At 40.0% G+C, this 27763-nt stretch overlaps 2 protein-coding genes and 1 long non-coding RNA gene across 3 annotated transcripts in view; 2 read left to right on the forward strand and 1 right to left on the reverse strand.

Annotated features, from left to right (window-relative positions):
• btaf1 (BTAF1 RNA polymerase II, B-TFIID transcription factor-associated) overlaps window positions 1–27763 on the forward strand; it is a gene marked incomplete at its 5' end in the record, with an annotated part of 442252 nt that overhangs the window by 308450 nt on the left and 106039 nt on the right.
• dntt (deoxynucleotidyltransferase, terminal) overlaps window positions 1–27763 on the reverse strand; it is an 83270-nt gene that overhangs the window by 28584 nt on the left and 26923 nt on the right. Inside the window, exons 8-10 of the mRNA XM_046070072.1 lie at window positions 19466–19568; window positions 7666–7914; window positions 7104–7187 (exon numbers count right to left, since the gene is read on the reverse strand). Coding sequence (XP_045926028.1) covers window positions 7104–7187; window positions 7666–7914; window positions 19466–19568 — 436 coding nt within the window. The remainder of the gene's footprint in view (window positions 1–7103; window positions 7188–7665; window positions 7915–19465; window positions 19569–27763) is intronic.
• LOC123983761 lies at window positions 24168–25056 on the forward strand. Its single transcript, XR_006828277.1, has 3 exons — window positions 24168–24204; window positions 24478–24568; window positions 24770–25056. It is a non-coding gene; the product is annotated as an uncharacterized LOC123983761 (long non-coding RNA).

Genomic DNA, 27763 nt, shown 5'->3' on the forward strand with positions numbered 1-27763 from the left:
AGGACCGCTACCTCCGCCTTTGTGCAAGGAGGAGCAGGAGGAGCACTGCCAGAGCCCTGCAAAATGACCTCCAGCAGACCACAAATGTGCATGTGTCTACTCAAACGGTCAGAAACAGACTCCTTGAGGGTGGTATGAGGGCCCGACGTCCACAGGTGGGGGTTGTGCTTACAGCCCAACACCGTGCAGGACGTTTGGCATTTGCCAGAGAACACCAAGATTGGCAAATTGGCCCTGTGCTCTTCACAGATGAAAGCAGTTTCACACTGAGCACATGTGACAGACGTGACAGAGTCTGGAGACGCCGTGGAGAACGTTCTGCTGCCTGCAACATCCTCCAGCATGACCGGATGGTGTGGGGTGGCATTTCTTTGGCATTTCTTTCTCCATGTGCTCGCCAGAGGTAGCCTGACTGCCATTAGGTACCGAGATGAGATCCTCAGACCCCTTGTGAGACCATATGCTGGTGCGGTCGGCCCTGGGTTCCTACTAATGCGAGACAATGCTAGACCTCATGTGGCTGGAGTGTCAGCAGTTCCTGCAAGAGGAAGGCATTGATGCTATGGCCTGGCCCGCCCGTTCCCCAGGCACGTGGAGGCCACACACACTACTGAGCCTCATTTTGACTTGTTTTAAGGACATTACATCAAAGTTGGATCGGCCTGTAGTGTGGTTTTCCACTTTGATTTTGAGTATGACTCCAAATCCAGACCTCCATGGGTTGATAAATTTGATTTCCGTTGATAATTTGTGTGATTTTGTTGTCAGCACATTCAACTATGTAAAGAAAGGAGTATTTAATGAGATTATTTCATTCATTCAGATCTAGGATGTGTCATTTTAGTGTTCCCTTTATTTTTTTGATTGTATTTGAGTGTATTTCAAATGATATGCAACAACAAGCGCACGATTAACATAAATTATGTTAGAAAACAAAATAGTTATATAATTTAGACAAGAGATTATCAGTTGTTGATGATTTGGCTGCTATAGCGATTCTGATCTATTACTACCTGTTTTTGTCATGGTCCGGTAGGACCTGTCCTTCCTTCTCCTTGTGCCATTTCTCCCTCCCCTGTTCTTTCTTGTTTGTTTTTCCCTGTTTGTCTCTCTCTGTCTGTACCTTTGTGTGTGTTTGTATGTGTGTGTGTGTGTGTGTGTGTGTGTGTCTGTCTGGATGTGGCACTCCTCGTCGTCTCTGTGGCTACCCGCATCCTGCACACCCGAGACTCATCCCACTAATCAAGTATATATAAAGTATATCAGCCCCGGTTCTTCACTCCACTCTTCAGTCCAGCCGGATCATCCCGTTCACCGGTGTGGTTACTCCACTGCGTGTGCCTGTTACTGGCTTCACTTTCTGCCACTGAGACACGTGGAACTGATCAGTTGCCTGCCTTGCTCACCACCACGCCAAACAAAGCTCCCAGTTTAATTCACACTGCCAGCCTGCTCTCTGCCATTCAGCACTTTTTATCAAGTGACATTATTTCAGCTTTGTTTCACAATAAATTATGTTAAACTGCATCATGTAACAGGACACACACCTCAATTGTTGTTATACAGTGTTTTCACGTCAGTTGTTGTTATTTTATCAGATAAATGCAGAATTTGTGTATTAACACAGTGTTGTGCATGAATGCGCTGAAAGTGAGTGTGTTCATTGAACATGCTCGGTGAAGTGAACGTATCCGCGTCCTGCAAGAGTTAACAAAGCTCACGCACTGTGTTTTACGTCACCTTGAATAGCACAGAATATGAAACGTCACGGTAGCACAGCTGTTGCAACTGGCTGGTCAGATACAGCTACCAGTGCCGGGTCTGAAAAAACAAGTCAGAACCTTTACCACTTCAGCAACCAGTTTTGAAACGACACATTGAGTTCAAGACACATCCAGACTAGTGTTGTAGTACTCGAGACCGGTCTTAAGCGTACTTTTTGGTGGTTTTGGTCTCGTCTCGGACTCGACCTCATTTGTACTCGGTCTTGTCTCGGTCTCGCACGTTGAGGACTTGGGATTTTATTTCAAGGCCAGTCAAGAGGAATACCAATAAATTGCTATTGCATTGTCTGATATATTTGTTAATATCCTAACTTTCATTGGATGTAAAACATATTGCTTCAAATGCAACCAATAACCCTAATTAAAAATGTATTGTTAGCGTAACAACCGTCCCCCTTCCCCGCGATGGTCAGCATGGAAAAGAAGTGTTGAATAAAGATGCTTATGTTGATTTCAGCTCTTAGTGTTTGTTTGGGGGTGTTTTAGGATGCTTTCACACCTGCCTCATCTGTTTCAGTTGAATCGCACCAGAGTTTGTTTTCCACCTTGGTGCGGTTCGTTTGGGCAGGTGTGAATGCAGCAATCACACTCAGGTGCGCACCAAAAGTGGCGCAAACATGCGGACCGAGGCCTCCTCTTCAAGGTGGTCTCAGTACAATTTCAAACGAACTCTGGCGCACTTCGCTTGTGGTGAGAAAGGAAACCAACCAACCACAGGACTTTATGATAGCAGAGATGTGATCTGTGCATTATTTCCAAAGGTAAACCTCTAATAATCCATCAGCTGACCGCGAAATGTGTTCAGCTATCTTATAATTGATTTGTATAAGCTGCTATGTTTATGAAAATCATTTGGTAACGTTTACTTGTCAGCGTGGGTATTTCAATTTTCCCTGGTTAAACGCTTACGCTGAGCTGTTAAAAAAGGAGAGCAAATAGCACTCCGTTTACCATGTCCATAAAACATCTGCGACAGCAATACCACAGTAGGCTATACAATAGGCTAATAAGCCCCGAATTATTACTGTACATGTCCTGTTTTTACATTATTATTCATAACAGGCTATGCAGTCGATATTCTGCCTAACATAACTAATCATGCTTATAATAAATGATTACTTCGTGAGCTCTTAGCGATACAGATCAGAAGCAGTAAAGTTCTGCATAAACTTCTGTCAGTCACCGGAGTTTGATTTCCCCACGTGGGTCCTGATGATGCAGGATAACAATAGCCAAAGCTGTCCAATCGCCAAGTTACCTGTAAGTCTGTGTAACGTCATGGTTACTTCTCTTGGTTCGTTTGTAAACCTGCAGTGTGAACATGAACTGGACCAGAACTGAAATGCAACAGTGTATCATTTTTTTCACTTGGTCCGGACCAAATGAACCAAACTACAGGTGTGAAAGCACCCTAAATGGGAATGTGGATCTTTCAGATCAATTTGAGAAGTACCTATGATCTCGTTCCACATTTTATTGTATGTCATGTAATGTGGGGAACTGGTCTTGGTCTTGACTCGGTCTCGCCCTCCCTCGGTCTTGGTCTCGACTTGGTCTCAACCCCTAAAAGTCTTGGTCTTGTCTTGGTCTCAATAAACTCTGGTCTTGGTCTTGACTTGGTCTCGGTTTGGGCAGTCTTGACTACAACACTAATCCAAACAGTCTTGAGAAATCTGCGAGTGAATGAGGATCACAGTAAATCATTAACAAAAGGGTGAGACCTCAAGCCAACAGCCACAAACTTCCTCCAGTCAAAGAATTAGTTAATTTTAGTCTGCGTGAATTGAACTTTGGGCTACCTCTTGTGAAATGTGAACCTGCACAACACTGACCACTATCCCCTGCAATCCATATGTGCACTCTGACAAGCTGCTGAAGATATTCATAAAGAGAGGAAATGGAGAAGTAAATCTTCTGCATTTAAAACATCCAAACACCATATTCACAAACTATAGAGGCAAACTTGCATCTAATCTTGACTCTGAAAACCCTGCAGTTGCCAACTGTCATTGTGCCAGATTTTTGTGCCATCTGTCCAGGGATATAAACGAGCAACCTTCAGCCTACTAGTCTGCTTCTCAAACCTCTGGGCTATTGGCACCAGCCCTAACACAGCAGGCTAAAACCAGCCATGGCACTAGGTGGAATACTAAAGCAGAAGTACATAACCATTGATCAAGACATTTCAAACAAAAATGTTCTCGGTCAATCGTTATATCAATTATATTAGGGGAATCATTTCAATTTGGCTTTATTGTTGCTGACTTGCTCTCCAAATCCCCACCATCTGTCATCCCTGCCTCCTTGCTCATCACACCTGTTGTCAAAACGGATTGTCACAGGTGGAGAATGACTTCCAATTATGATAGCCCATCTTAAAATAGTGGTATTACCACCACTGCATGACACTTTGAACTACTAGATGTAAACACACCTACCCACTGCTTTATCCTGAAGCCAATTAAGTACATGAATCCAACAAAGGCAAGATGTTCCTGAACAAAACCTAATTAGTGCTTGCAATGTAGGCAAGCAAAGAGTTAATTGGTTATTAAATTGCCTGAGTTATGCTGTAAATAGATTTCCTCTTCTTTTCTGTGTGCCTTCATACCACTGCGTAAGGTAAGATTCTGTTTATTTAATTTGGAAATGTGTAAATAAACCTTGAACTCCCCAATGTAATTACCTTTACATTAATTAGCTTGTGCTTTCATATATAGAAACATTAATATACATTTTGTTCACTCAACCTGCTCTGATGTAGTCATGTATACAGTGTGAGATGTGTGTGAGATGGAGCATTGCACTGCATCAAGCCCACCAATGCCCTGCCCACCCCCCCACTAGGCACTGTGCTATAATTAAAAATGTTCTTCTCGCTCCAGGACCGTCTTTCTGCTCGCTCAGAGTGGAAACACATATTGCACCGCCTAATTTGAGATGATTTGTCAAAGTTTTCTCATGCTGTGATATTCCAACACAACGGCCCTAATCTGCCCTAAAACATTTGAGGACCAAGGCTTTGGCAGTAATTCACTATCCAGATTCATAAGCACACACTCAGAGGGGAGATGTTGTGGTAAATCCTACCTGTGGAAAACACTTAACAGATGGCCTTTGCACTCACTGCTGGTGGATTTTGTCTCACACTCTGTCTCTCTCTCTCTCTCTCTCTCTCTCTCTCTCTGTCTGTCTCTCTCTCTCTCTCTGCCTGCTAAGAAATGGTCTTCTGTCATTCTGAGTTTGTGGTTTTCAAGTTTCTCTGGCAGTAATTTACAAAAAAAAACCTTTTCTTTTTGTCCTCCCTCAACGTGTAGCCTGGTTTAAGACCTCTGAATTAACCTCTAAATCACTGCCTACAGTACATCTCTAAAATTGTTCAGCAATTCAAACAGGTCTTATGTTGCGTCCGTTGTTTTCTTCAGTTAGAGAAACTGTTGACGGTTTACAGCTCTGTATAGGCATAATTAAGATTGGTATATCAGGAACACTTTCCAGGGCCTGCTTCAACCTGCAAGGCAACGGTCAATCACCCTATGGGGGTAGCTGAGCTGTCACTGCTGTTAGCATGTTTACTTTGATGTTACAAGGGATATCTTTTAGCAAGGACTGATATAACAGACACAAAATGGCACAAAATACACAGCTGTTTGTATTCAAAAATGAGGTTCTGAGTTGCCTGAATTGTGAATACAGGAAAGTTTCTCACACCCAAGAGGTGAATTAAAGTTTAAGAGAGAAATGCAATCTGCAATAACTAAATTTACTATTTGCCGATTTCACACAGATCAGAATGTTTTTGTCACGTCACCTCTAGCGCAGACACAGGAATACACAGGGGACTGAACCCAGACGCAGAACACTGAGACCGAGCAAGTTCAATGTTTTAATAATAACCAAAAGGTATACTGGCTTACAGTGAGGTAAAGCAGGCAAGGGTCAAAACAGACAAGCAGTCAAAAACCAAGGCAAACTTATCCAGAAGAGAGCAGGCAAAAGCAAAATTTGATCCCAAAAAGGGAAGCAAATGGGTTAGACAGTATATACACAAGAGAGGGGCAGCTAACTATGCATAGGTGAAACTCTTTGGGCAGGGTAGACAGTCAAACAAGTGGGAAAACACACAAAAGGCAGGAAGTAAAGTACACAAGAAACATGAGGAAGGATAATTAAAAAAGAAAACCCAGGAAATAAGCAACACTCAAACCCAAAACCATGACAGATTTGTGTTAGCAGTGGTAGCCACTTAAGTTCCAGTTTAGTATAAACACCTTTAAATGATACCTAACTCAAAATCTAATATCAAACAAAACACGTATTCTCAGCAAACAAATATGGATAGATACTTAGTTGCCATTTCCAGCTTACATGATAAGATGTTTGTTTTTTGCTTTTTGGCATCTTTTGCAGAACATTTGCTGAGTAAGGAACACATTGAGCAGCAGATAAGTGGATTATGCAGCAGAAGTATAGTTTCAGTAGCTTCTATAGATGTTTTGATACTTTTTCTCTTCTGTGAAAACTTGTAGATTGGAGTACATTGTAAATAAAATGTGAATTTGCAACACATCCTCATACCTAAACAACAAAATAGGTAGGTTATCAAGTGTCCCAAAAAACATTCAAGACTGTCTTATAAAACAACATATATAGCCGTTGACATATATGACTGCTCCCGAAAACGACACATATGAGCATTTCACGTATCCGTCCAGCAACACGCATACATCGTTAACATGATGTTTAACACGTGGTAAACGTTGTGAAAAAATCATAGTTTGGATAGTACTACTTAACCAACTACTTGGTTAGGTTAAGCAAGAGATCTGGTTTGGGTTAAAAAATGTACATTATACATGTCACGTGACGTAGGTCATCCACAAAACGTTATTTAACTTACTTACTTTAACTTACTCACCATTGACTGACAAACCTCAGTCTCCTACGTGGAAGTCCTCAGTTTACGTGACTAATCATCTTTCACCCCCTTTAAAACCTACAGTGGATGAGTACTTAACACTAAATTGCTACATTTTGCAAAATGGATAATTGCAAGACTTTGTGTGTGGGTGTTTTAAGCTATATCATTGCATAAATCATTATGTTGCAGTTATTGTCATGTCATACATGGATGAATGTCTGAACCACAGTTCATTAATCTTTCACACACTGTGTTTGACCAATATTGTGGCTTTAGTTTAAGTCACACTGCTAGTCAAAATCTTACAGAACAAATCTTAACGGATTTTATGTATATTATTAGCTGATTTACTAAGATATCAGTTCCAGCTGTAGTGTATCTAATGTTGCTCTAAGTACCTTGGTTTTGTCGTACAGGGCGTGGTTGTCCAAAAGCATCCGCCGCTCCACTTGAGCGAACCTCCTCAGGTCTCTCTCAAACTGCTGTGGAAGAAAAGAACCAATGGTCTGAAACCAAATATCTGTTTTACTTGTCTGTTTTTATGGCATTGAAAGGAAAAGGTAATGCCAGACTGTATTTGTCTTCCTGAAGGACTTAATACCTATTTATCCCATAAGAAAGAAGCTATTTGATATCAAACATTATAGATATTTTTATACTATATTGTACGCTTTCATGTGACATTGTATTATTTCTTTATCTTTGAAGTTTCTTTGAAGGTGTTTTAGTTGTCTAAAATGTTTGTCTCCTTATAACCAGACTCCTATTTGGCAAAATAAAGTCTACAGGGACCTTTCCCTTGATGTTGTTCTTTGTCCAAGCAACAGTTTACTACAGTGTTGACACATACAAGAAATGATTGATCACGAAATACAGTAACTACATTTTTCCTTTTTTTTACCCATGGATTCTACCTGCAGCTACTTCACATTGTCATTCAGTCTGTATAATACTTCATACCCTGGAGCCAGTCCAGCCCAGGAGAGCAAAGGCGTAACGATCCATAGGTGGCGACACCAAGTCCACGCGCACTGCCCTCCAACCCCTGCTGTCCCCCTCTGCTCTGTGGAGACCTCCCTCCACTTGGCTGCCCTCCAGGCGCAGAATCAGGAAGCACTTTGCAAAGTGGTCCATGGCCTCAAACCTGTGGCAGGGAAGCTTCGACATATCAAAGGTGGAAGCCTGGTAGTCACTGTAGAGCAGAATGCCCTGTTGAAGACAGAAAAATGAAGTATTTTAGCGTGGATATTGGTTTATTGGATTTTATAGATATAGATTTTTTTCTTTACAAAATGTTTGCTTCTACTATTATCAGCCTCTCTGTCTGTCCAAGATACAAACATGTCTGTAGAATATGCTCTATAACCATTGATAACAGAATGATTTGTACCACTCATAGCTCAGATATAAACATTTAAGTCATGCAATTGAAATTATGAAAAGGACTTTTCGCCTTTGGTCTTTCCTATAAGGAGGACAGCCGGTCTATCTTTCTCAAGCTAGCACTCAGGGGCCCTGACAGCGAAATCCCGGTCACTTTTCATCTTTAGCCCAGACTTCAGAGCTGCCAAAAAGTGCCCTATCTGGGGATCAGAGCCTACACTGGCTCATAGAAGGTTAAAAGTACTGAAGCGTAATCTGTAAACAAGGTGTTGATCAGCCTTAAATGTATCAAATAACTCTGTACTTCCATTCCAAAACTGACACCAAAGTAAGGATGGAGTAATGTGTTCAATGAGGATTTAGCCAGACCTGGGTCATGCCTTGTTAGCATTATCAATATCAAAAGCCTGCATGTTTATCTGTGTCACTGAACGGCAGGAACCACATAATTTTTTTATTTGTATTTGTAAGAGACTTTAACCTTGGATCACACAGCTCAACTACAGTGAATTGATTCAATTCATGGCTTGGTGTTTTTGGTTAGGGGACCGTCAGATTCACTTTTCTCCATGCAATCAAAACAATTTTATTGTCATAAATTAGCTGCAGAACATTTAATGACATTCAGTCTTTACATCTGCCACCAAATGATGTAAGTATATGTGATATACGTAGGGAAAAGGTGTTGCTGGAAGAATTGGCTGAATATTGTCAGTTTAGTAATAATTGCCTGTCTGGCAGAAAAGGATGACTATTGCTCTGCACTGTCTGAACTGAGCTTTTTAAATACACCGCACCCTTTTTTCTGTTATTTGACAGGTTGGATTAAAGTACAGCCACAGAGAATCCAGCCACATACCCGAAACCTGGCAAAAAAAACAAAAAAAACAAACCTTGAAGCAAAATGCTGTAATTTAATGCAGCAACCCTATCAAAGAGCACCTCCCTGTTTCTGGATCCATCATAAGATCATTTAAAATCTTTACATAGATCGTCTTACAGAAACGTGACTGCAGTTCTTGCAAAATGTTATTGCTTTCTATGAATGCTGCAACTTTCTTGAAAACCAGATTCTTCATATTCTCTGTGATAAAAGGCAGCTTAGAGGTATTGAAAATGGTTAAGTCAAGGTTATGTTTCTTTAAACGAGGTTGGGTATTTGCCACCTTAAAATAGTGAGCCAAGGAAAGAGAGGAATTTTCTGGGGATGATCTAAAGTGGATAGGTCTAAATAGGGGTCCATTTGTGTACCACTCAGTGGTACATTTTCTTTCCTTTTTGTTTAGCTTTTTCTTTTGTTTAGCTTGTTTTTATGCCAACAGGCTATCCCAACGTGACACTGTAACGTCTAATTAATAATCAATGTATTTACACTCACTGTCCTCTTTATTAGGTACACCTGTTTAATTGCTTGTTAACACAAATAGCTAATCAGTCAATCACACGGCAGCAACTCCAGGTATTTAGGCATATAGACGTGGTCAAGACAAGATGCTGAAGTTCAAACCAAGCATCAGAATGGGGAAGACAGGGAAATTCAGTGACTTTGAACGTGGCATGGTTGTTGTTGCCAGACGGGCTGGTCTGAGTATTTCAGAAACTGCTGATCTGCTGCAATTTTAAAGCACAGGGGTTAAGAAAGAGAAAATATCCAGTGAGTGGCAGCTGTGTGGATGAAAATGCCTTGTTGATGTCAGAGGTCAGAGGAGAATGGGCAGACTGGTTCAAGATGACAGAAAGGCAACAGTAACTCAAATAACCACTCGTTGCAGCCAAGGTATGCAGAACACCTCTGAACGGACAACACGTCGAACCTTGAAGCAGATGAGCTACAGCAGCAGAAGACCACACCGGGTGCCACTCCTGTCAGCTGAGAACAGGAAACTGAGGCTACAATTTGCACAGGTTCCCACATTGGACAATAGAAGATCAGAAAAACGTTGCCTGGTCTGATGAGTCTCGATTTCAGCTGCGACATTCAGATGATAGGGTCAGAATTTGGCGTATACAACATGAAAGCCTGGATCCATCCTACCTTGTATCAACGGTTCAGGCTTGTGGTGGTGATGTGTGAGATATCTTCTTGGCACACTTTGGGTCCCCTTAGTACAAATTAAGCATTGTTACTTTCTGCAGGTGTTTCTGGCTCTGGAGCTGTGGAGTCTGGATCTGTAGTTGCGAGTCACCTGCTGCTACAATTATTGTTACTAGTCCTGTTGTTATTATTATTGTCTTTAACATTATGATTATTATCATTAACACTACTATAAATATCTGTACCATTATATATTCACTCTATAGCAACATCACCTTTCCTGTCTGTACCTCTGTGTGTATATTGTGTAGGCTGCCTCCCTCCCCTCTCTCTCTCCGTCCCTCCTTCTGTCTCTCTCTCTCTCTCTCTCTCCCTCTCTCTCTCTCTCACCCCCAACAGGTCAAGGCAGATGGCCGCCCACCCTGAGCCATGGTTCCGCTCGAGGTTTCTGCCTCATAAAGGGAAGTTTTTCCTTGCCTCTGTCGCCTAGTGCTTGCTCTTGGTGGGAACTGTTGGGCTTCTGTAAATAACATCACAGAGTACGGTCCAGACCTGCTCTTTTATGAAAAGCGCTCTGAGATAACTGTTGTTGTGATTTGGTGCTGTATAAATAAAATTGAACTGAACTGAATTTAAACACACCAGCCTACCGGAGTACTGTTGCTGACGATGTCCATCTCTTTATGACCACAGTGTACCCATCTTCTGATAACTACTTCTAGCAGGATAATGCACCGCGTCACAAAGCTCAAATCATCTCAAACTGGCTTCTTGAACATGACAATGAGTTCACTATACTCCAATGGCCTCCACAGTCACCAGATCTTAATCCAGTAGAGCACCTTTGGGATGTGGTGGGATGATCAGGACATTTCAAGTCTAGTCTAGTGCAACTCAAGGCATCCATTTAGCATACTAGAATATTTTTGACCAAATAGGTAGGAACATTTGCTGCTGTTAGCCCTTACTTATTAATGGTTCAAATAACCTCAGATAAATTCCTAAAACAACCATATTTATAAGGACATATTTTTAAATGTAATGACCTGAGAAAATAACAAATTAATATTGACAATATATCGGGCTAAATGTTATTGATTAAATCAATAACAAAGTAAACTTGATTTGTTAAATTAAGCGGTAGAGGTATCTATGTAAAGAACAAGGGTCATTCTGAGTGTGACACATGGACACATGCATCTGGGATAAAGCACCAGTCAGTCAGAGCGCAGTGGCCCTGCAAATGAGAAAAGAGGTAGCCATAGGGCCATAGATGCCATTAACAGGACATGGACCTCTGTGTGAACATCTGCTCAGACTTGTCAACAGTCTAATTTGAGCCCAGAGTGGTGAAAAAAGGGAATGCCTGAGTGTAAGATCCAATAGAGAGACGAGCCTCCAGTCAGCCATGGTAGATGGCTGAAGTCAATTCCCTGGTAAATACTCCCACTCCTTAGATAATGGAAATCTCTGCCAACTGAGATGTCAGTGTGTGGAAGAGAGAGGAGAGAGGGCCACTGATGAGAAACAAAGCTGCAAGTGTAGAAAAGAGTCAAAATGGAGTGAGTGCAAGACAGTTAGAGAATAAAGCATTCAACCTGTAAGAGAAAGTAAGAAATGGGTGGACAAGTAAGATAGAAGGAAAGACACAAAAGGAGAAAGAAGAAAAAGACAAAAGAGAGCCTGTGAATTGATTTCCTCCAGGCCTCGCCCTGGCTGATTATGCTTCTCCCTGGATGCGGGAGTGTTAAAGCGATTAAGATTACAAATTGTCAATTTAATTCCAGTGCCCGGTGTAATTGTTGGGATACTACTCTCCTCTCACTGGCCATAAATCTGTTGCGCTCCCCTTAAAGAGCAATAATTGGGGAGGCAAGTGCAGCGTGCAGCTACTCTGCCTGTCCAGCCAGTGACTGAGGTTAATCACAAAACATTAAACACCTAGTCAGCATAGCCCGAATAGCAGCTACTAAACAGTCCTGCCCGACCGTCGAACAGTTGTCAGACGGGGACAGAGCTTCCCAGAGGGCACAGAGGAAGGTAGGTAGCGAGCAATCTGAGGTGGTGACAGTGAAACCCCTTGAGTTACACACGTGGAGAAGATCTCAAAGAAATAGCCATCCTCCTCCTCACTTTTCCTCCTCTGATTTATCTTTAGGGGTGGACTGGTTTGTCGCGCAATTGCAGACACCCTCCGCTGCACCCCTGGACCGCTCTCCCTCTGCAATTACAGATAACCATTCACCTTCCAATAATAGGCAGGGAGAGGGATTCTTAAAGTTCCCTTTACATTCAGTAATAGCTTAGCTAAAGGCAGTGACAGTTCCCACTTAGATAATGAGGCCAGAATGGCAGCATAAAAGCACTTAAACACTGACTAATCTGAAATTAAAATCCCCGCAAGCCACACTTGAGACAAGTTGTGGGAGAAGGTCTGCAACCCGTCTCATACACAAGGCCGCATACGTAGGTCTCTTCTTATTCTGGCAGATATTTCAGCTCCTCCTGGCAGTGCATTTCTTTCAGCCTTGAATCACTTTCATCCCTTCAGAGAAAAGTATTAATGAGTTATGGTGACAGTTGCACAGACCATTAAGTTCCTGAATATGGATGCCCTTCACTCGCTGAGGTTCGCGGCCCTCTTGCCTACACGCATAATGTAGTCGCGCTGATTTTGTTTTCTCAGTCTCTTACTATCTGTCTGACACGCATACACTCCCAAATCCAAGCACAAAAACAGGATGTCATGAAGTTCCCCATCTCAGCATCGCCGGGGGCTGTTTAGGCCAATAGCACTCTGTAATCATCTCCCACGCAGCAGGTAATGTCAGCGAGCATCTGAGAGTAAGCTTATTCCGCCAGAACTGTTTACAGAGGGAATTACAGAGGAGGACAGCGGGAAGATAATCTTTACCCCAAAGCATCACCTCTGAGCACTGAAAAAAAAAAAAAAGTCAAGTGAACACGACTTCTAAAAATTGTGATCTAAAAGCTGAGCTTTTTTATTTATTTTTTCTACTTGATTTACTCAGGGTCTTTTCTTGAGAGAGCGAGATGAGTGGCCGCAGCAGCCGGCGAGGCCACCTGCACGCAGAGGACGAGCGCGATGTTGTCAGGGACGCCAGGAGCTCTCATCTCATCTCGCATTCTCTCTGACTCACGGAAAGAGACTTCACAACCCGCCTTCAAGGCGCAGATTAGCGCGTGTCAGCCAGGACCGTTTGAACTGCACTTTGACTTTCAGAGCTTCTCCAGAATGAAAGAGGCTGATTGCTGAAATTAAAGTGCAACAGTTTGTGTGTCTATATTTGTGTCCTCTCAATGTCAGTCAAAGTAGCCTTTCCTGCTCAGATTTTATTTAGATCTCAAAGTGACTAACTCTGTGTGACTGCAAAATAACCTCAGCTGTATGGGCAGCTCTGCCTGAATCATTTATTCAACCAAAGGGAAAACTCTCCCATCCCTAACCACATTGACTCAGACCAAATGCGAAACAATAAAGCCTGAGCTGAATGGCATTATAATGGTGGCAATGCATACAGAGCTCAGCCTTCAGAAAGCAGCACTTATACAGTATTTAGAGAGTGTGATGATAGATGGATGGAGGGTGAAACATGGCCCTCTCCATCTCTCCGTTGCTATTACCAGGGCCAAGCTGAATCTCATCTGTCTGCCACAGAAGCTGGTGGCTGACCTTGCCTCTGCCCCCAAGTTATGCTTTCAGAATATCAGCAGGAGGGACGGGGGGGGGGATGTTTGGGGGGAGAAAAAAAAATGATGAACCCGTTTTTACAAGGACGTTTCTAGATGGATGTATTTTTAACTCCCTGCAGGCTGAAGAGGGGTGCTGAAGGGGTGGGAGGGGGGTACAGAGACTGCCCATGATATTAGGCCTGAGTGAAGACACGTGGGCCCCCAGGGGCTTGATTGCAGATGACAAGGTTACACGACTTAGAGTCAACCTCTGCTACCTCCACTTAATCACTGTCTCTTGTGTCCTCGTCCCTGCAGAACGCTCCCCTCCGTATCCCTATTCCATCCAGCCTGCTGAGAAGAAAGCCTCCGCTCGTATCACACTGTCCCTTCCTAGGCTCCTAAAGCCTTTTTAACACCTGCCCTACCCGCCTAATTCACTGTCTCACATCCGTTGTACCTCCTTATCCCCACACTTTCACACATACTTTCGCACATTCACCTCGTTCCCTCTACCTATAGTGAACATAAGTGGCTGCAAGTGGTGAAAGCTCGCCGTGGTGACATACAGTAAGTAGGAGGTAATTATCATCAGGATGGACCACTGAAGGAGTGGAGGCATGTGGAGGTGTGGAAGGAAGAAGGACAGAGGGATTTATTTTTAAACCAGCTGATGACAAAAAGAAGCCGACAGCTAGACTAGACAGCGCGGTCCTGCTCTTCATCAAACACTTGTCTCCTCTCATGACCCTCTGCAACTACGCATTTATCTAAGGCGAGAAATCTGTGTTGACAAAGAAATGTCCTTCCACATGGTTTTATTTATTACAGAATGTAATGTACTGTACATTTTATGTCAGTGACATTATCCATAATGTATTTGCATTGCCTCATGAGAGTTATTATGCGTGTGTCTGTCCACAGCTGATCTCGGATCCTACTAGACCCATCAGCCTAATATTTTTATTTGTCCATATTTATGACTGTATGCTCAAGGACCTCTCCTGGTTGCGGTGATTCACACCTTTTAAAAAAACATATTTTATTGAGTGAGCCTGTTATAAAAAGCTTAGACTTTCATCTATTCAGTGGCAGGCCACAAAAACATTTTTGTTATCTTCACTGCCATCTTGACTGAGTGAGATTCAAGTCTTCTTTGTTTGGATGGGGAGGGGATTTAATTTGATGTTGTGTGTTACAACAAAATGTAAATAATAATAATAAATAAGTAGTGGACTCATTTTGTCTCATTTATTCATTTATTGTTTCCTTGTTAAGTTTAGACCATGCGAAGTTGTCTCTTCGCAACACGACTACATTGTAAGAAATGAGGGGGTGGGGGGTTTATTGCAAGGAGCTGTATAGCTGTAGGTGGGGGCATGTTGCTTCGGGTACCAGTGAGACAATGAAATATGATCCAGAAAGTCCAGTTTCATTAACAGAGAAATTAAACTGAAGGCTTACTGCTGATTAGCGATAGACTGACGACGTGATTTTACAACTCTGGAAAGTTACCATGGTGACAAACATTATCTTTTATTATTTATGGTTTATTTTATTAGGGACCGATATATCTAACATTGATAAACTGAAAACAGCAATCCAGTGCGTGTACCATAGTATTTTTAGCAGTTGCTAATTTGCAACACCAGGGCTTTTAAAGAAAATAACACAAGATAAAAGGAAGTAAAATTAGTAAATCAAAAAGCAATGAAAAACATGTAACATTAACAACAATAGACTAGACGTGAGTACAAGTTTGTTGCTGAACCAACCAGGACTTGGCCTCTCTTTTGAAAGTGGTTAAGTTTGCAGCAGGTTTCAAGCGTTCAGGTAGCAAGTTCCAAAACTTTGCTTCTTTCACAGAAAAGGCCGTCAGAGCAAAAGAAGTTTTGCAAAATGAAACTTTACAATCGCCACTTGAAGCTGCTCTGGTGGATCTGCTGCCACTCTGTAGTTTCTTAATGTACTCACAGAGAGGCTGAGGAGCAAGTCCATTTAAACATTTAAATACAAGCTTTGCATAATGAAAATTAATAAAGTTTGCAAAACTTAAAATCTTGTATTTGCTTAAAATGCGACAGTGATGGTACCTGACTTGCTTTTTGTCCAGGGTTTTCAAAGCTTGATTGTAAAAACACTCCATAGATTTAATCACTGACTGATTGGCCTGGGACCAGGTAGTTAAACCATAAGACAGACAAGAAAGTATCATTGAATTTAGAAACATCAAATGTCAAGCATTTTCTTATCATCTTAAAACAGGTAAGGTTAGCCTTGATCGTTTTGCAAATCTTTTTAGAGTGGCTTTTAAAAATTAACTGGAAGTCTAAAATTATCCCCAGATACCTCACTTCTGGTACTTGTTCAATAAGCTCACGCTTAATTTTAATATTCTGCTTCAGATAGCGTTTTAATTGAAAAACACAGACTTTGTTTTCTTGGTGTTTAGTGTCAAACAGGAGAGTTCAAGCCAAGCTTTTTCTACGTTTTTTGTTGCAACAAGATATGGCGTTCGCATTACAAAGCATTCTATCTGGACTTGTCCATATATTTGATTGGCCACCACAGCGGCTTGCCGGATGACATCAAGTTACAGTCTGGCAAAAGTCAGGTGAGCCAGGTAAAAGATTTTTGCCAGACTACTCTATCATTGGTTATTTGCTATAAGTAAAGTAAAAAAAATAGGCCTATTTTTGACAGGAGAAAATAAAAACTGGTGGAGCACATGTTGCAAACACGGCAGTCAAATCCAAAATATAAAGACGCCTATGTTCAGTTCACTCTCAATATTGCAGAATAGCCTTTTGTCTTTTGGATGTAAAAACTCAAAGCAAAGTTAACGTTTATCGGAAACTAATGAGAAACATGTGGAATAACAAACTTCATGTTCTTGTTATTGATATTTTATTAAAATTCTTCTTGGCTCCTTTATGTAACTAGTTTCCTCAAAAATGTTACGGGTTAATAAAAACGTGATAAACATGTGCGTTGGATGGTAGGGTGATATCTTTTCAGCTTCAAAAGGGGGGCACGAGAGATAGCGTTAAGGAACTACTGCTTTAAAGTCTGCTGATCTTTAAGAATCTCAAATGGAAAAGTCCTTAAGCATGGATGAAAAACAACCATAAAAATGTTACTTCTTTACTTCTGATGTTTGCCATTTATCTAACTGCACATCCAATCAATGTTTGTATAAATGAACTGGCAGACATTAAAGTGACTTGGCAGTTTTCTCCTCTCAGGGGCTGAATCTATGCTTGCACACAACAAATCTTTTTTACATTTTTCCTCCTTTTGTTGAAAGCAAAAAGTGCTGTTGTTGAACTTTACATTCTCATATAATCTTGTACAGCCAGATATCTGGACAAGCTGAAAGCAAATATGAACAAGCTGGACTTCTGTTTGCACAATTCTTGTTATTAAGACCTCAGTTTAATGTAGCCTAATTAGATAAATGTGTTAACATGCGCTGAATTTTAATTGGACTCTTCTAGAACGCATTGTTTTATTTATTTATTATTTTATTTAAAAGGGGCTGTGTACAGTTTAAAACACAAATGTCACCATTTGATGCAATATACCAGATTACAGCTTGAAACTAATTCACATTTGTAGACCCTTGGCAGGTCAAAACAAAGAAACAGCACAATAACATAATACAAAGTAATATAAATAGGAACACATGCAATAGAAAGCTACACAAAATAGCACATCACAAATGTATGCTTGTCAGATAAAATGAAGACCATAAAATATAACTGAATTCCAGGTCAGTGAGTACAGAGCTGAGCAGCTTTTAACAGACTTTTTAATATCACATTGCTGTGATATTAGCAGCAAATAACTGTCATCATTTCAGTCCAGCCTATAATTAAACCATTATCTGTATGTAAACATAGCCTGCCATTACCATCATCTGTCTGTGTTTTATCTCTCACTCACACCTTTTCTCACTATTCTCACTTTCAACTCACTTTCGCTCTGTTTTATTCAGCCCCTATCTGTCTGTCTCTTGCACATGCATCCTTTCCTTTTCTCTCCTCTCACACACCTCTCCTTTTTGCCCATTTTCCATTAAAGGATCTATTTTCCATTAAAGGGACTCCAGGGGTGCCGATGGTCCCTGAAAGCCCAGCTAAAAGTTCTTAAAGTAACCTACTAAATTGTACTATTTCTCTTTCACCTGATTCACTCACCTTTTCCCAATGTCTTTCCATTAAAGCCAACTAAATCGGCAGAACCACGCACCTTTCTTTCTACAAAAATAAGGCTGTCATAAGTTTTCAAGGACACAGTTCTGAATGATGGAAAAGTGAACGATTTTATGCCTTATTATGGAAACATACTGCTTGCACTGCAGTCAGAGAAGTGTCCTTAAGGCAAAAACGAGAAAATCTTACAGTGTCCTATCCTGACAATGAATGGAAGATTGACTTTTGGATTTATGAGGTTTTTATTATATATCTACGTGGTGCTATCAATTCCAAATCACATATAATATACGATGATCACCGGGAAATTATGACAGATTTATTCACAGCCACTTTTCCCACCTTTTGCCATTCATTCAGAATGAAAAAATCTGATAGTAGGGCACACATGCAATTAATGGTTTCAGCAACAACTTTAAAAACTGGTTTTGGGTCAAGGTAAAGACAAAGACACAGATCCCATGTTTCTGTGTGTATTGGTAGTGTGTCCTTTGTGTTTCACTGTCTAAGTAGATGCAAAGTAAATAGTACAAACTGAAAACTCTGTATGAAAAAGACACAGTAATGTGCAGGGGTCACAATAACATAAACATCTGGGATGGGTTGCACCAGCTATCTATAAGTCTGTTTACTGCTTAAGATTTTATCACTAGCTAGTTTCAAACTAGAGATTTATTAAATCTGGTTTCACCAATAAACTCAAGATTGTTTTTAGCTTGTAAAGACTTTAGTAATTTGTGAACAGGTTGTGCCAGTTGGTGTACAAAAGCAATCAACTATGTAAACAGGACTTTAATATAGCATCACACTGTTGTTACATACCAGCCAAAGAACATGAGGTAAGGCTTGTTTTGTTGTAATTTAGCATAATGTTATTGACAAGGCATATTGTAATTTGAGGTATATTGTCCTATTTTGTTTACATCCTTGTTAAACATGCTGACCATAGACATACATATTAGCTATTTTACTCTTCAATCTAAATGGGTCACGTATTGCAGATATGACCGAGCTGATGTTAACTTTGTCACTTACTTCAGTTAGCTACGCAACAGTCTGATCTGGCCATATGTGGATACGAATATTTAGTGACAACTCATCTCTGCATAAGAAGTCTTTGAGGCGCAACACATTTTAATCTAGTGATTTGCAAATCTCCAAAAACTACACACATACAGCTAAGTTTGAACTTATGAAGAGCTGATAAAACCAGCTCCTTGTGAAATATATTGCAATCAGATATCATAGCCTGTGCCTTTGTATTTGCCATATAACCTATAAAACATTTTTAGCAGGAGTTTGATTTTCCTAAATACATTAAAATTAAGGATTTAAACCAATACTGCATACTAATTATCAAAGTTGTATGGAAAGCACTACATTTTATTCTGAAATGATGGTTACTTCACTTTAGTGCAAACAACAACGTACTTACTTGCTTTTTCAGTCTATTAATAATGATGGGTAGCAGACTCTCCTCCTTCCCCAGCTCAGGTGTGGTCACAATAAAGTCGACGTCATGACCAAACTCCTTCTCCCTGGAGATAAAGACATAGCACTGTTACCCACGCACTGTGTCTAGGAAATAATGAAAAGAATTATCTTTTAGTCAAAGCCCTTAACTGATGAAGAGGGAAGGTGGCAGACGGAACTATTAAAAGCACAGGCCATACTAATGGCATTGACTTTTTTCATTATTCAAACAAGTAATTTGTCCTAAGTTGTTAAGTGTAAAAGCTCCCTTTTGTTGCCTCAGCTGTCAGGGCTTTAACGTTTATGAGAATCATCATTTTCTGCTTGGATCAGTGTCATAAAGCAGAGCCATATGGAGCCTGACTGCGCACACACAATGCATTTTCTCCGTCAGCACAACTGCAGGCAAGAGGTGTTTCAGTACTGTAAGTGATTATCAAGTGATTATCGGGCAGGGACAGATACAGTGAAAATCTCAATAGAGAAACCCTGCCTCTGCATAAGATACTGTACGTACACAAAAGGCACACCAAAGCTTCACTGAAGCTGATTCAGCCCACTGAATCAGTTACAACACAGTTTTCAAATCACTCCAGTTTATTCACTCCTTATTTATTCTAGCGTGAGACACCGTGGCGTACACAGAGGCGTTTATGTTTAACGCATTTTACGTAGCAGTAACAAGACGTGTGAAGAAGCAAGATGTGAACTAGTGTCACCAGGAGAACACTACAGACCGAACATGGCTGCCCACTCTGTGATACAGCCCCTCAATGGAGAGGATGAATTGTAATGAATTTTAAAATCATATCTTCAGATCTATTTCTGGACAAACTTTATTGCCATTATACAAAACCCTGTAAAGAAAGAAGTCAAGTTTTGGAACAATGAATGTTTTCTAATGAAGCGAAGGTTTAATATTCTGTAAAGAATTTGATTCTGCTGGCAAAATATCATTTACTCAAAAATCACATTTTAAGATCTCCTGTTTTTGAGGCATTTGAAAATAAACTGGCCAGCTTTTTAAAAATCTTGGGAGATATTACTAGTAGAAATGACTTAATTATGACACTTCTTGATTTATGTTATTTGCTTTTATCAGTATTTGTGGCAGTATTTTCAGTTGTACTGTAGTGAACTAATGTTATGTGCCTGTTTGAACTTGTGAGAAAAAACGTCAAACTCCATCTTAAAATGAAATGCCACATGCACCCACTGGGCACCTAGTCTCAACCCCTGAGCCGGGAACATTGCAACAAGCGTTAACAAAGCTTTATTCAGGACAGCAATGTCTCCATTTCTGAAGATGCAGCTTTAGTTGAATGATGTCTGACTATTTATTTCAGTAACCCTTTCCCATACAGTGGATTAGAAATATTACTTAAAAATATGACTATGGTTAAAGCAGGGTTATGGTTTCAAGGTTCAGATTAGTTTTGTTCCAATAAGCAATATCTATTCACTTGAGAATTCAAGTAGTGTCTCCACTGAAAACTTCTTTTAGGACAACACTGTCAGAGTATGCAATGAGGCTGAGGAAAATGTAAAATCCTGCCATTTGGTTATGAAAATTGTATTCTGCATGTCAAATAAGTATGTTTAGCCATGTGTGAATTTGCCACACCGAAATATACTGCCAGGCTGTGAGTTTCAAAGAACTAAAGGTACTGTTCTGTTGATTTGTGCTACCTTGTCACAGCCTCACACTTTGGAGTAAATGGATAAGCTGTACTTGTTTGTGTTGTGCAGTCCACTTGTATTTAACTTCCTCTGCCAGTGTAGAAACTGTTCCACAAAAGAAACAAGATTTGCAGACAGCTGAGACAAGAGTTGATGGTGCGCATAGCCTGCACCTCTTGAATAAACTTTGGAACTCACTGTCCCATTAGTGACTAACTGGTGAGACTGAGGGCTGCTGCTATGTTCCCGGCGGGTTAGCATGTTAGCGGTTAGCGTGCCAGCTACGGTATTTCTTTTATTGGAATGTTATTACCAGAACAAAGGGTACATACAATGTAAATACATATGTACAACACAAACTTAAACATGTGTACTAACAGAACTGATTATTAATATATAATAAGCCACAGTAGCTTACCAACTAGCCCGGCAAGTTCTTGCTATGTCACAAATCTTCTAGAACTGCCTATTCTGAGGAACCTTTCTAAGAACAATTACATGCAACCCACAGGGCAGACACACTTAATTGCACTAATGAATGTTTACCATTACTTGGTTGTAACTTTAAAAACACATGGTGACATGAAGTGACATGTTTCAAGGTACATGGTTGTTTATTTGTCATTATACAGCACAAGGCTGCATAATGAAACAAAACACATAATTAAGTGTAGGCCTATCTTAAATTATGGTAACATATAAAATAAAACTATACAGTTATTTATATACATATATACAGACACGCATAACTTACACCCTGAACATTCTACATTGCATTTTTTGAATTTGCATGGGGTGAATGTAAACAGCAGCAATCAGTTGATAGTATGAAAGTTTCATCTTCACAATAAATAGTCTGACATTTGAGTCCATCTTGACTTGCATCATCCATATAAAAACACAGACTGTTTCCTGAAATGTGAAATCAATACACATGAGATATCCCCTGTGCTTGAAAGCATATTTTATATTAGCATATCCATATTTCATATACCCATATGTGCTTTTAAGGTCATGAGAGGAGCTGATTTGAGTGTATATTACTGAAGTCTACCTACCCTGCTGATAATGTATTCCTCCTGCTAGCACAATATTCATCCTGCTCCAGCAAGTTGTCCAGATTGGTCCATGCTGTGCCAAGGTTGCATGTGCACCTCCAGTCACATGTGTATACACTGTGAGCTCTTGTGTGCGTTTCTGCTTGCACCCAGATTCACAGAAATAGTAACGCTTGTTGACTTCAGTAGTTTTCATTTATTATTCAAATGATCAAAGAAACGTGTATCTGCTAGTTAAGAGGATTCACTGGATATGTAGTTTGATCTGCTTGTGAGGTGCAAACTGCTCCAATGTGTAAATAGGAGAGTGAATGTGTTTGCATGCGTGTGAACCCTGTGAAGGACCTGTCTAAGGTGTTTCCCTGCCTTTCACTCACTGCATGCTGATACAGGCTCTATGACGATTCAAACAGCAGTCAGATGGAATGATGAAAAGAAACAGTGGGTTCTTGTGATTATAGTAACCTGCTAAAACAACCCAGAGTCTGTCATGAAAGTCAGAACAATGCAGACACACACCAAACACCATCCACGGGTGATGAAGTTGATCCTCAAATAACGGAGGCTTCCCGCTGCCAGGCTGTGATCTGCTCAAGCCTACGCCGGAGCTACCTGCCAAAGGGCCAGGCATCGTTTCAAACTGATCATTACCCAACACCTACTCACACACGCGCAAACACGCACAAAGCTTGTGTTAAACAATAGGCGAAAATCATACAGAGGTAAGAGCCAGTGTCAAAGCTAAAAAACAAAGCGAAATGACAAAATATTTTCGGGGCGATACGGCTCCAAAGAAGACTTAGCTGCCACGGAGCTCCATGTCTGATATCTCCTTGCTGCCTCTAACAAATGAGTGACGGCAGGGAGAGAGAGGAACATTAAAGGGATGGAGAGAGGCTGTGAATGGCTTGTGGGAAAGCTTCAAAGGTCATCGTGGCTCATTCAGGGAGCAAGGAAGTATTAGAAAACAGCTATTAGAGCCCCACAAGGCATGACAATGTTAATGGTTAGCATTAATGGCAGAGAGCATGCACCCCTGTGGCATTAATAGAATGAGAACCTGGCTTACAGGTTCACTCAGCAGATACTGCTTTAGTCACACTCATTTAATTTGCACTGACTGTTCATAATTTATTCTCTTTCCAAAATAATTGAAGATGTGGGAGAACTCACTTTTACGCCTGTGTTTGTACTCTTTGATATTCATGTAGGCCTTTATGTAAAAAGTTGACACTTGGTTAATGAGTTGACTGGTAGGACACAGCTATTTATGACTGCATCACAGTTTTCTGTCTGCTGAACGAGCAACTTTCCTCCGACCCTTAATTGGCAAAGCTGAGATTCCACAACACTTCCAGCTTGTGCAGTGTGCTCAAGTCGTTAAGTGAATCTCACTGCTAGCCTTTGCTGCGCTGGCAAAACTCACTCGAGTGCACTGCATAAATGTGTGCCATGAATAGCAAAAAAGCAAAACAGGAGAGATGAGAGATCACCAGCATAAATTCAGCTTACCTCCGATCAGCTCAAAAACAACCTGATTTTGTTGAAGTGTGATTGTGTTTGAGGGGATTCCACTATAATTGCTGGACCTCTCAAATTTAAAGGGCAGTTTTAGGGTCAAGACTTGGTTTTAGGGTTAGGGGTTAGGGTTAGCTTTAATGGACTGTTCACAGTTACTCCACCTGTGTTTCTTTCAATTTAGTGCAACACAGAGCAAAGCAGTTGAATTTAGCCAGTCTCCTATTTTATTGCGTGAGGGAAAATGCTAAATTATGTATTCTTTCAGCACAAAGCCTATAAAATATACATGGTTATTTACAAATTTGTGTGGACGACAGGGCGACATGTATAAATAATACAGATGTGGGAAGTGTTTGCTGCTGCTGGAAATTTCAAAGAATGCATTCATCTGCAGGAAGAAGAGCGTTCAGATAAAAGTGGGTGGTCAGGGGGAAAGAAACAGGTTTGTGCATACACTCTAAAAAGTAATTCAGGGAATCTGTTACCATCACTTGATTAACTGCAAAATTCTAATTTATTGATTTAGATAAACATGCTAAGTTGCAAACTTTATTTTTATGAGTTGTGTTCAAATAATAATGTTGGTAATTAGATCAACTTCATTTTGCATGTAATTTAAACTCAAATGTAGTTGTCAATTTACAACTAAATTCAAGTTGTAGTAACTTAATAAAATTGGCTTGATAACTTTATTTTTCTCAACCTTGATTTCAAGTCCTCTCCCCCACTTAACATGCTTGGACAAATAATACAGTAAGACTGTGTGTTAGCAGACTTGTTGGCTGGATATTAAAGGACATTTCATGGTGAGTGACATTTACATTTAACCATTTTAAAAATATTTGGTTCATACACATAGATGGCTGTGTTCCACTGAGGCTTTTTTGTCTTGCTCACTTCATTTTATGTCTGTACAAAACCTGCAGAAAGAGATGTTTGATATGACATTAGCATTGTAAAAGATTTTGTCTTTTGGTTACTATTTAGATACAACTTAATATTTATAGGAACAGTTTGCTGTGGTGAAACCAGTGGAGTATGTGCTCAGTAAGGAGGACGACAGAAGCTTCCAGTATGTTTCTATTTTGAAGTCATTGCTTCAGGCTGTGACACGGAAAGAGATCCGGGATTTTTTCTTGCATGATGGAGAAGCTCAGAGCAATAATGAAACTCAGTACAGGGCATTTTCTGATTATAAAACAAATGAGTTGTTGTCTGGAGAAAAGAGGATAAAAACAGAACACAAGACAAAATTTAAATTGTTTCTCTGTCAAGTTGCTTTTGATGTTCTGTATGTTCAACAAATCTTGTCTCAACAAAATAAAGATCATGTTTAAAGAAATACATATTTTAGTCAAAAGAGGCACTATGTTGGTTTTTAAAATCCATTTTTGTGTGAAATTGTGTAAAAACACTGCAGGTTCTTAGAAGGTTGGTGTGCATTGTTTAGAAATTTGTCGCTGTAGTTACAAAATGTTTAATGAGTGGAGTTAACATTTTACAAATTTTTTCATAGTTTTAAACATAATTTGTTCAACACCCAACTGCAGTTCAATACACAGTATATATATAAAAAAGTTCCCTAAAAACCTCTAAAAGAAGAATATCTATTTGGAGCAACTTAATTTTTACAATAGTTTTAAACTTAAATCCTGTGTTCATGATTATGGTAATTAAGTACATAACACAAAAAATACTTTTAAATAAGGTAAAAATGTTGTTGGAGAAACCTAATTTTATGAGTAATCAACTTAAACACTTGTCTCTAAGCTACAACTCATTAAGTAAGTGGTAATAGAAATTGCCTTTAGTTGTGGAGGAAAAGCTAATTCCCCTAACTCAAAATAGTTTGTTTGTTCAATATAATTTCAAAAGAAGTTGTCATGACTCAAAATTATTAATCATTATTATAATTATTACAATAACGATTATTAATTATTAATTATTAACTTAATCATTAATGCAAACTGTTACGTTATTTTATTTCTTTTGTCGAGACTAAACATTTATTTTTTAGAGTGTACTTATGCCTTATTTCCCCTTGTATCTCACTTGCTTTCTAAGTTTGTTGCTAACACAGAAAAACAAGGTGATAATCAGGAAGATACAACATAAAACAAGAAAAAGCAGTAAGTGCATGGGTTATACTTCATGATCAGACAGCTTGTTTTGCTCTTTCCACTGCAAGTTAGATAATAGTGGTTTTTAAAATCATGACACTCTGGACTAAACTGATAAGGAATACTTATCTTGGTTGTTGTTCAAGGGAAACAATGCAGCAGGAATCATCCCCTGTTTGAGGATTTGAGACCCCAATACCCCCCTCATCAGTGTCACTTTGAGTCGTATTTTAGATAATCTGATTTGAAAAAAGATCCACAGAGGGGACCGTCTTCACACCGAAATAAACATACAGTGCTGCGCTGACACCGCGTGAGTCTTTCACACACAGTGGTGGCAGAAGCTGTATTTTCGAGGCTAATCTATTTTTAATCCTCCCCCCAACAAAACCGCTTTAAGACTTGTCACCCGCCTTCCACAGCTGTCCTTTCAATAAGGCTAATGTCAGTGGCATCAACAAATCCTTGCCATGCTGTTTCCCTCTAAAGTGGATGACAGCTTGAGTTTACCGGAGCACAGCGCATATGCTGTGAAACTTTTGGGAGCCGAGATGTGTCTTTGTGTACATATGTTATCCAGAGATGAAAGATTTGCCAGTATGTCTATTTAAAGAGGTATATAGTAAGTGTATTTTGACAAGGGCTATCGGCTGGAAAGATGAAGCTAATAAGAGACTCTGCATCACGCTGGAAATTATAGGTAATTAAATCGAGCTTTTGACAGGACTTTAGAAGGGAACATTTTCAAATGTCACACTGAAAAGAATTAGTGGGTTATTAGTGGGGCTGCTGCCGTCTTAGAGAGCATATGAACTATTTGGTGTAATAGGCCTTACAACGCCTCCTGCTGTGTTTAAATCACGTCTAGAGAATCTGCTTTTCAACAAGATAAAGGTAAATTACTTACTGACTGACTTATAATGTACAAGTCATCATTCTTCAATTATAGATCCACATGATTCCTATTAGGTCTCACGTAACACTCCCCAAGCCTGCACCAAATATGTGATGACAGTAAATGTGTGCTTCACCTCCCTACGTTTCAAGCCATAAAAGCTCTCTCACAGGCCCCTTTACGCTTTGCAGCAGACTCCTGGCCCATAAATCTTGTGCTGTTCCTCCCCTTCATTCTTGATGTTAACTATCCATGATGCTCTAATCACTTTCCTCATCTCCTTTACCACATTTTCCCCTTGAGGAGCATTTATTTACATAATCAGATATCATTCCAGCTGCCATTTATCCTTCTGAAGATTAGAGATATTGGATTTGTTTTCTTATGCTGTTTGATACTATCTTTACTTAGGAAAGTTGTGGACCTACAACCACAGAGACAAATTAAGCATATACCACGGTCCAGGCGTTAAAGCGAGACTATGTAACTTTTGGAAGAAGAACACAATCTTCCTCTCATAAATGAAAAGTTGCAAAATGTACTAATGTTGTAAAAGCAGTAAAAACCACCTTTGCTCAAATCAATACGCTCATGGTTTTACTGCTACAGCCTTAGTTGTTCTGGTATGACCAGTAGCTTAAGGTGGCTATAACAGTAGCTAAATGTTAGCAAACTTTAGGTATTGCACATTGTTGTGCATTATACAGTCAGTTTGCTGACTTTATAGCTCTGTCTTAAACAATTTTGGACCACAAAGCATTACCTAGTAACACATTATAGTAATGTGACGTACAGTCTTTTTATCTGTATTTAGTAAAGGGATTACATTTAAAATCAATATTTACATTACAGTTACCTTAACCTCAACAATCTGGGGATCAGTTTGTTTGCTATTTTACTATTTTATTGAGGGTTGATTTCAGTTTGGCCTCTCTGCGGTCAGCTACTGCTAGTCCAGTGGATGGTCCAAAAAGGGGGAAATGCGA

This window comes from Micropterus dolomieu, linkage group LG15, assembly GCF_021292245.1.
Source record: "Micropterus dolomieu isolate WLL.071019.BEF.003 ecotype Adirondacks linkage group LG15, ASM2129224v1, whole genome shotgun sequence".
NCBI lineage: Eukaryota > Metazoa > Chordata > Actinopteri > Centrarchiformes > Centrarchidae > Micropterus > Micropterus dolomieu.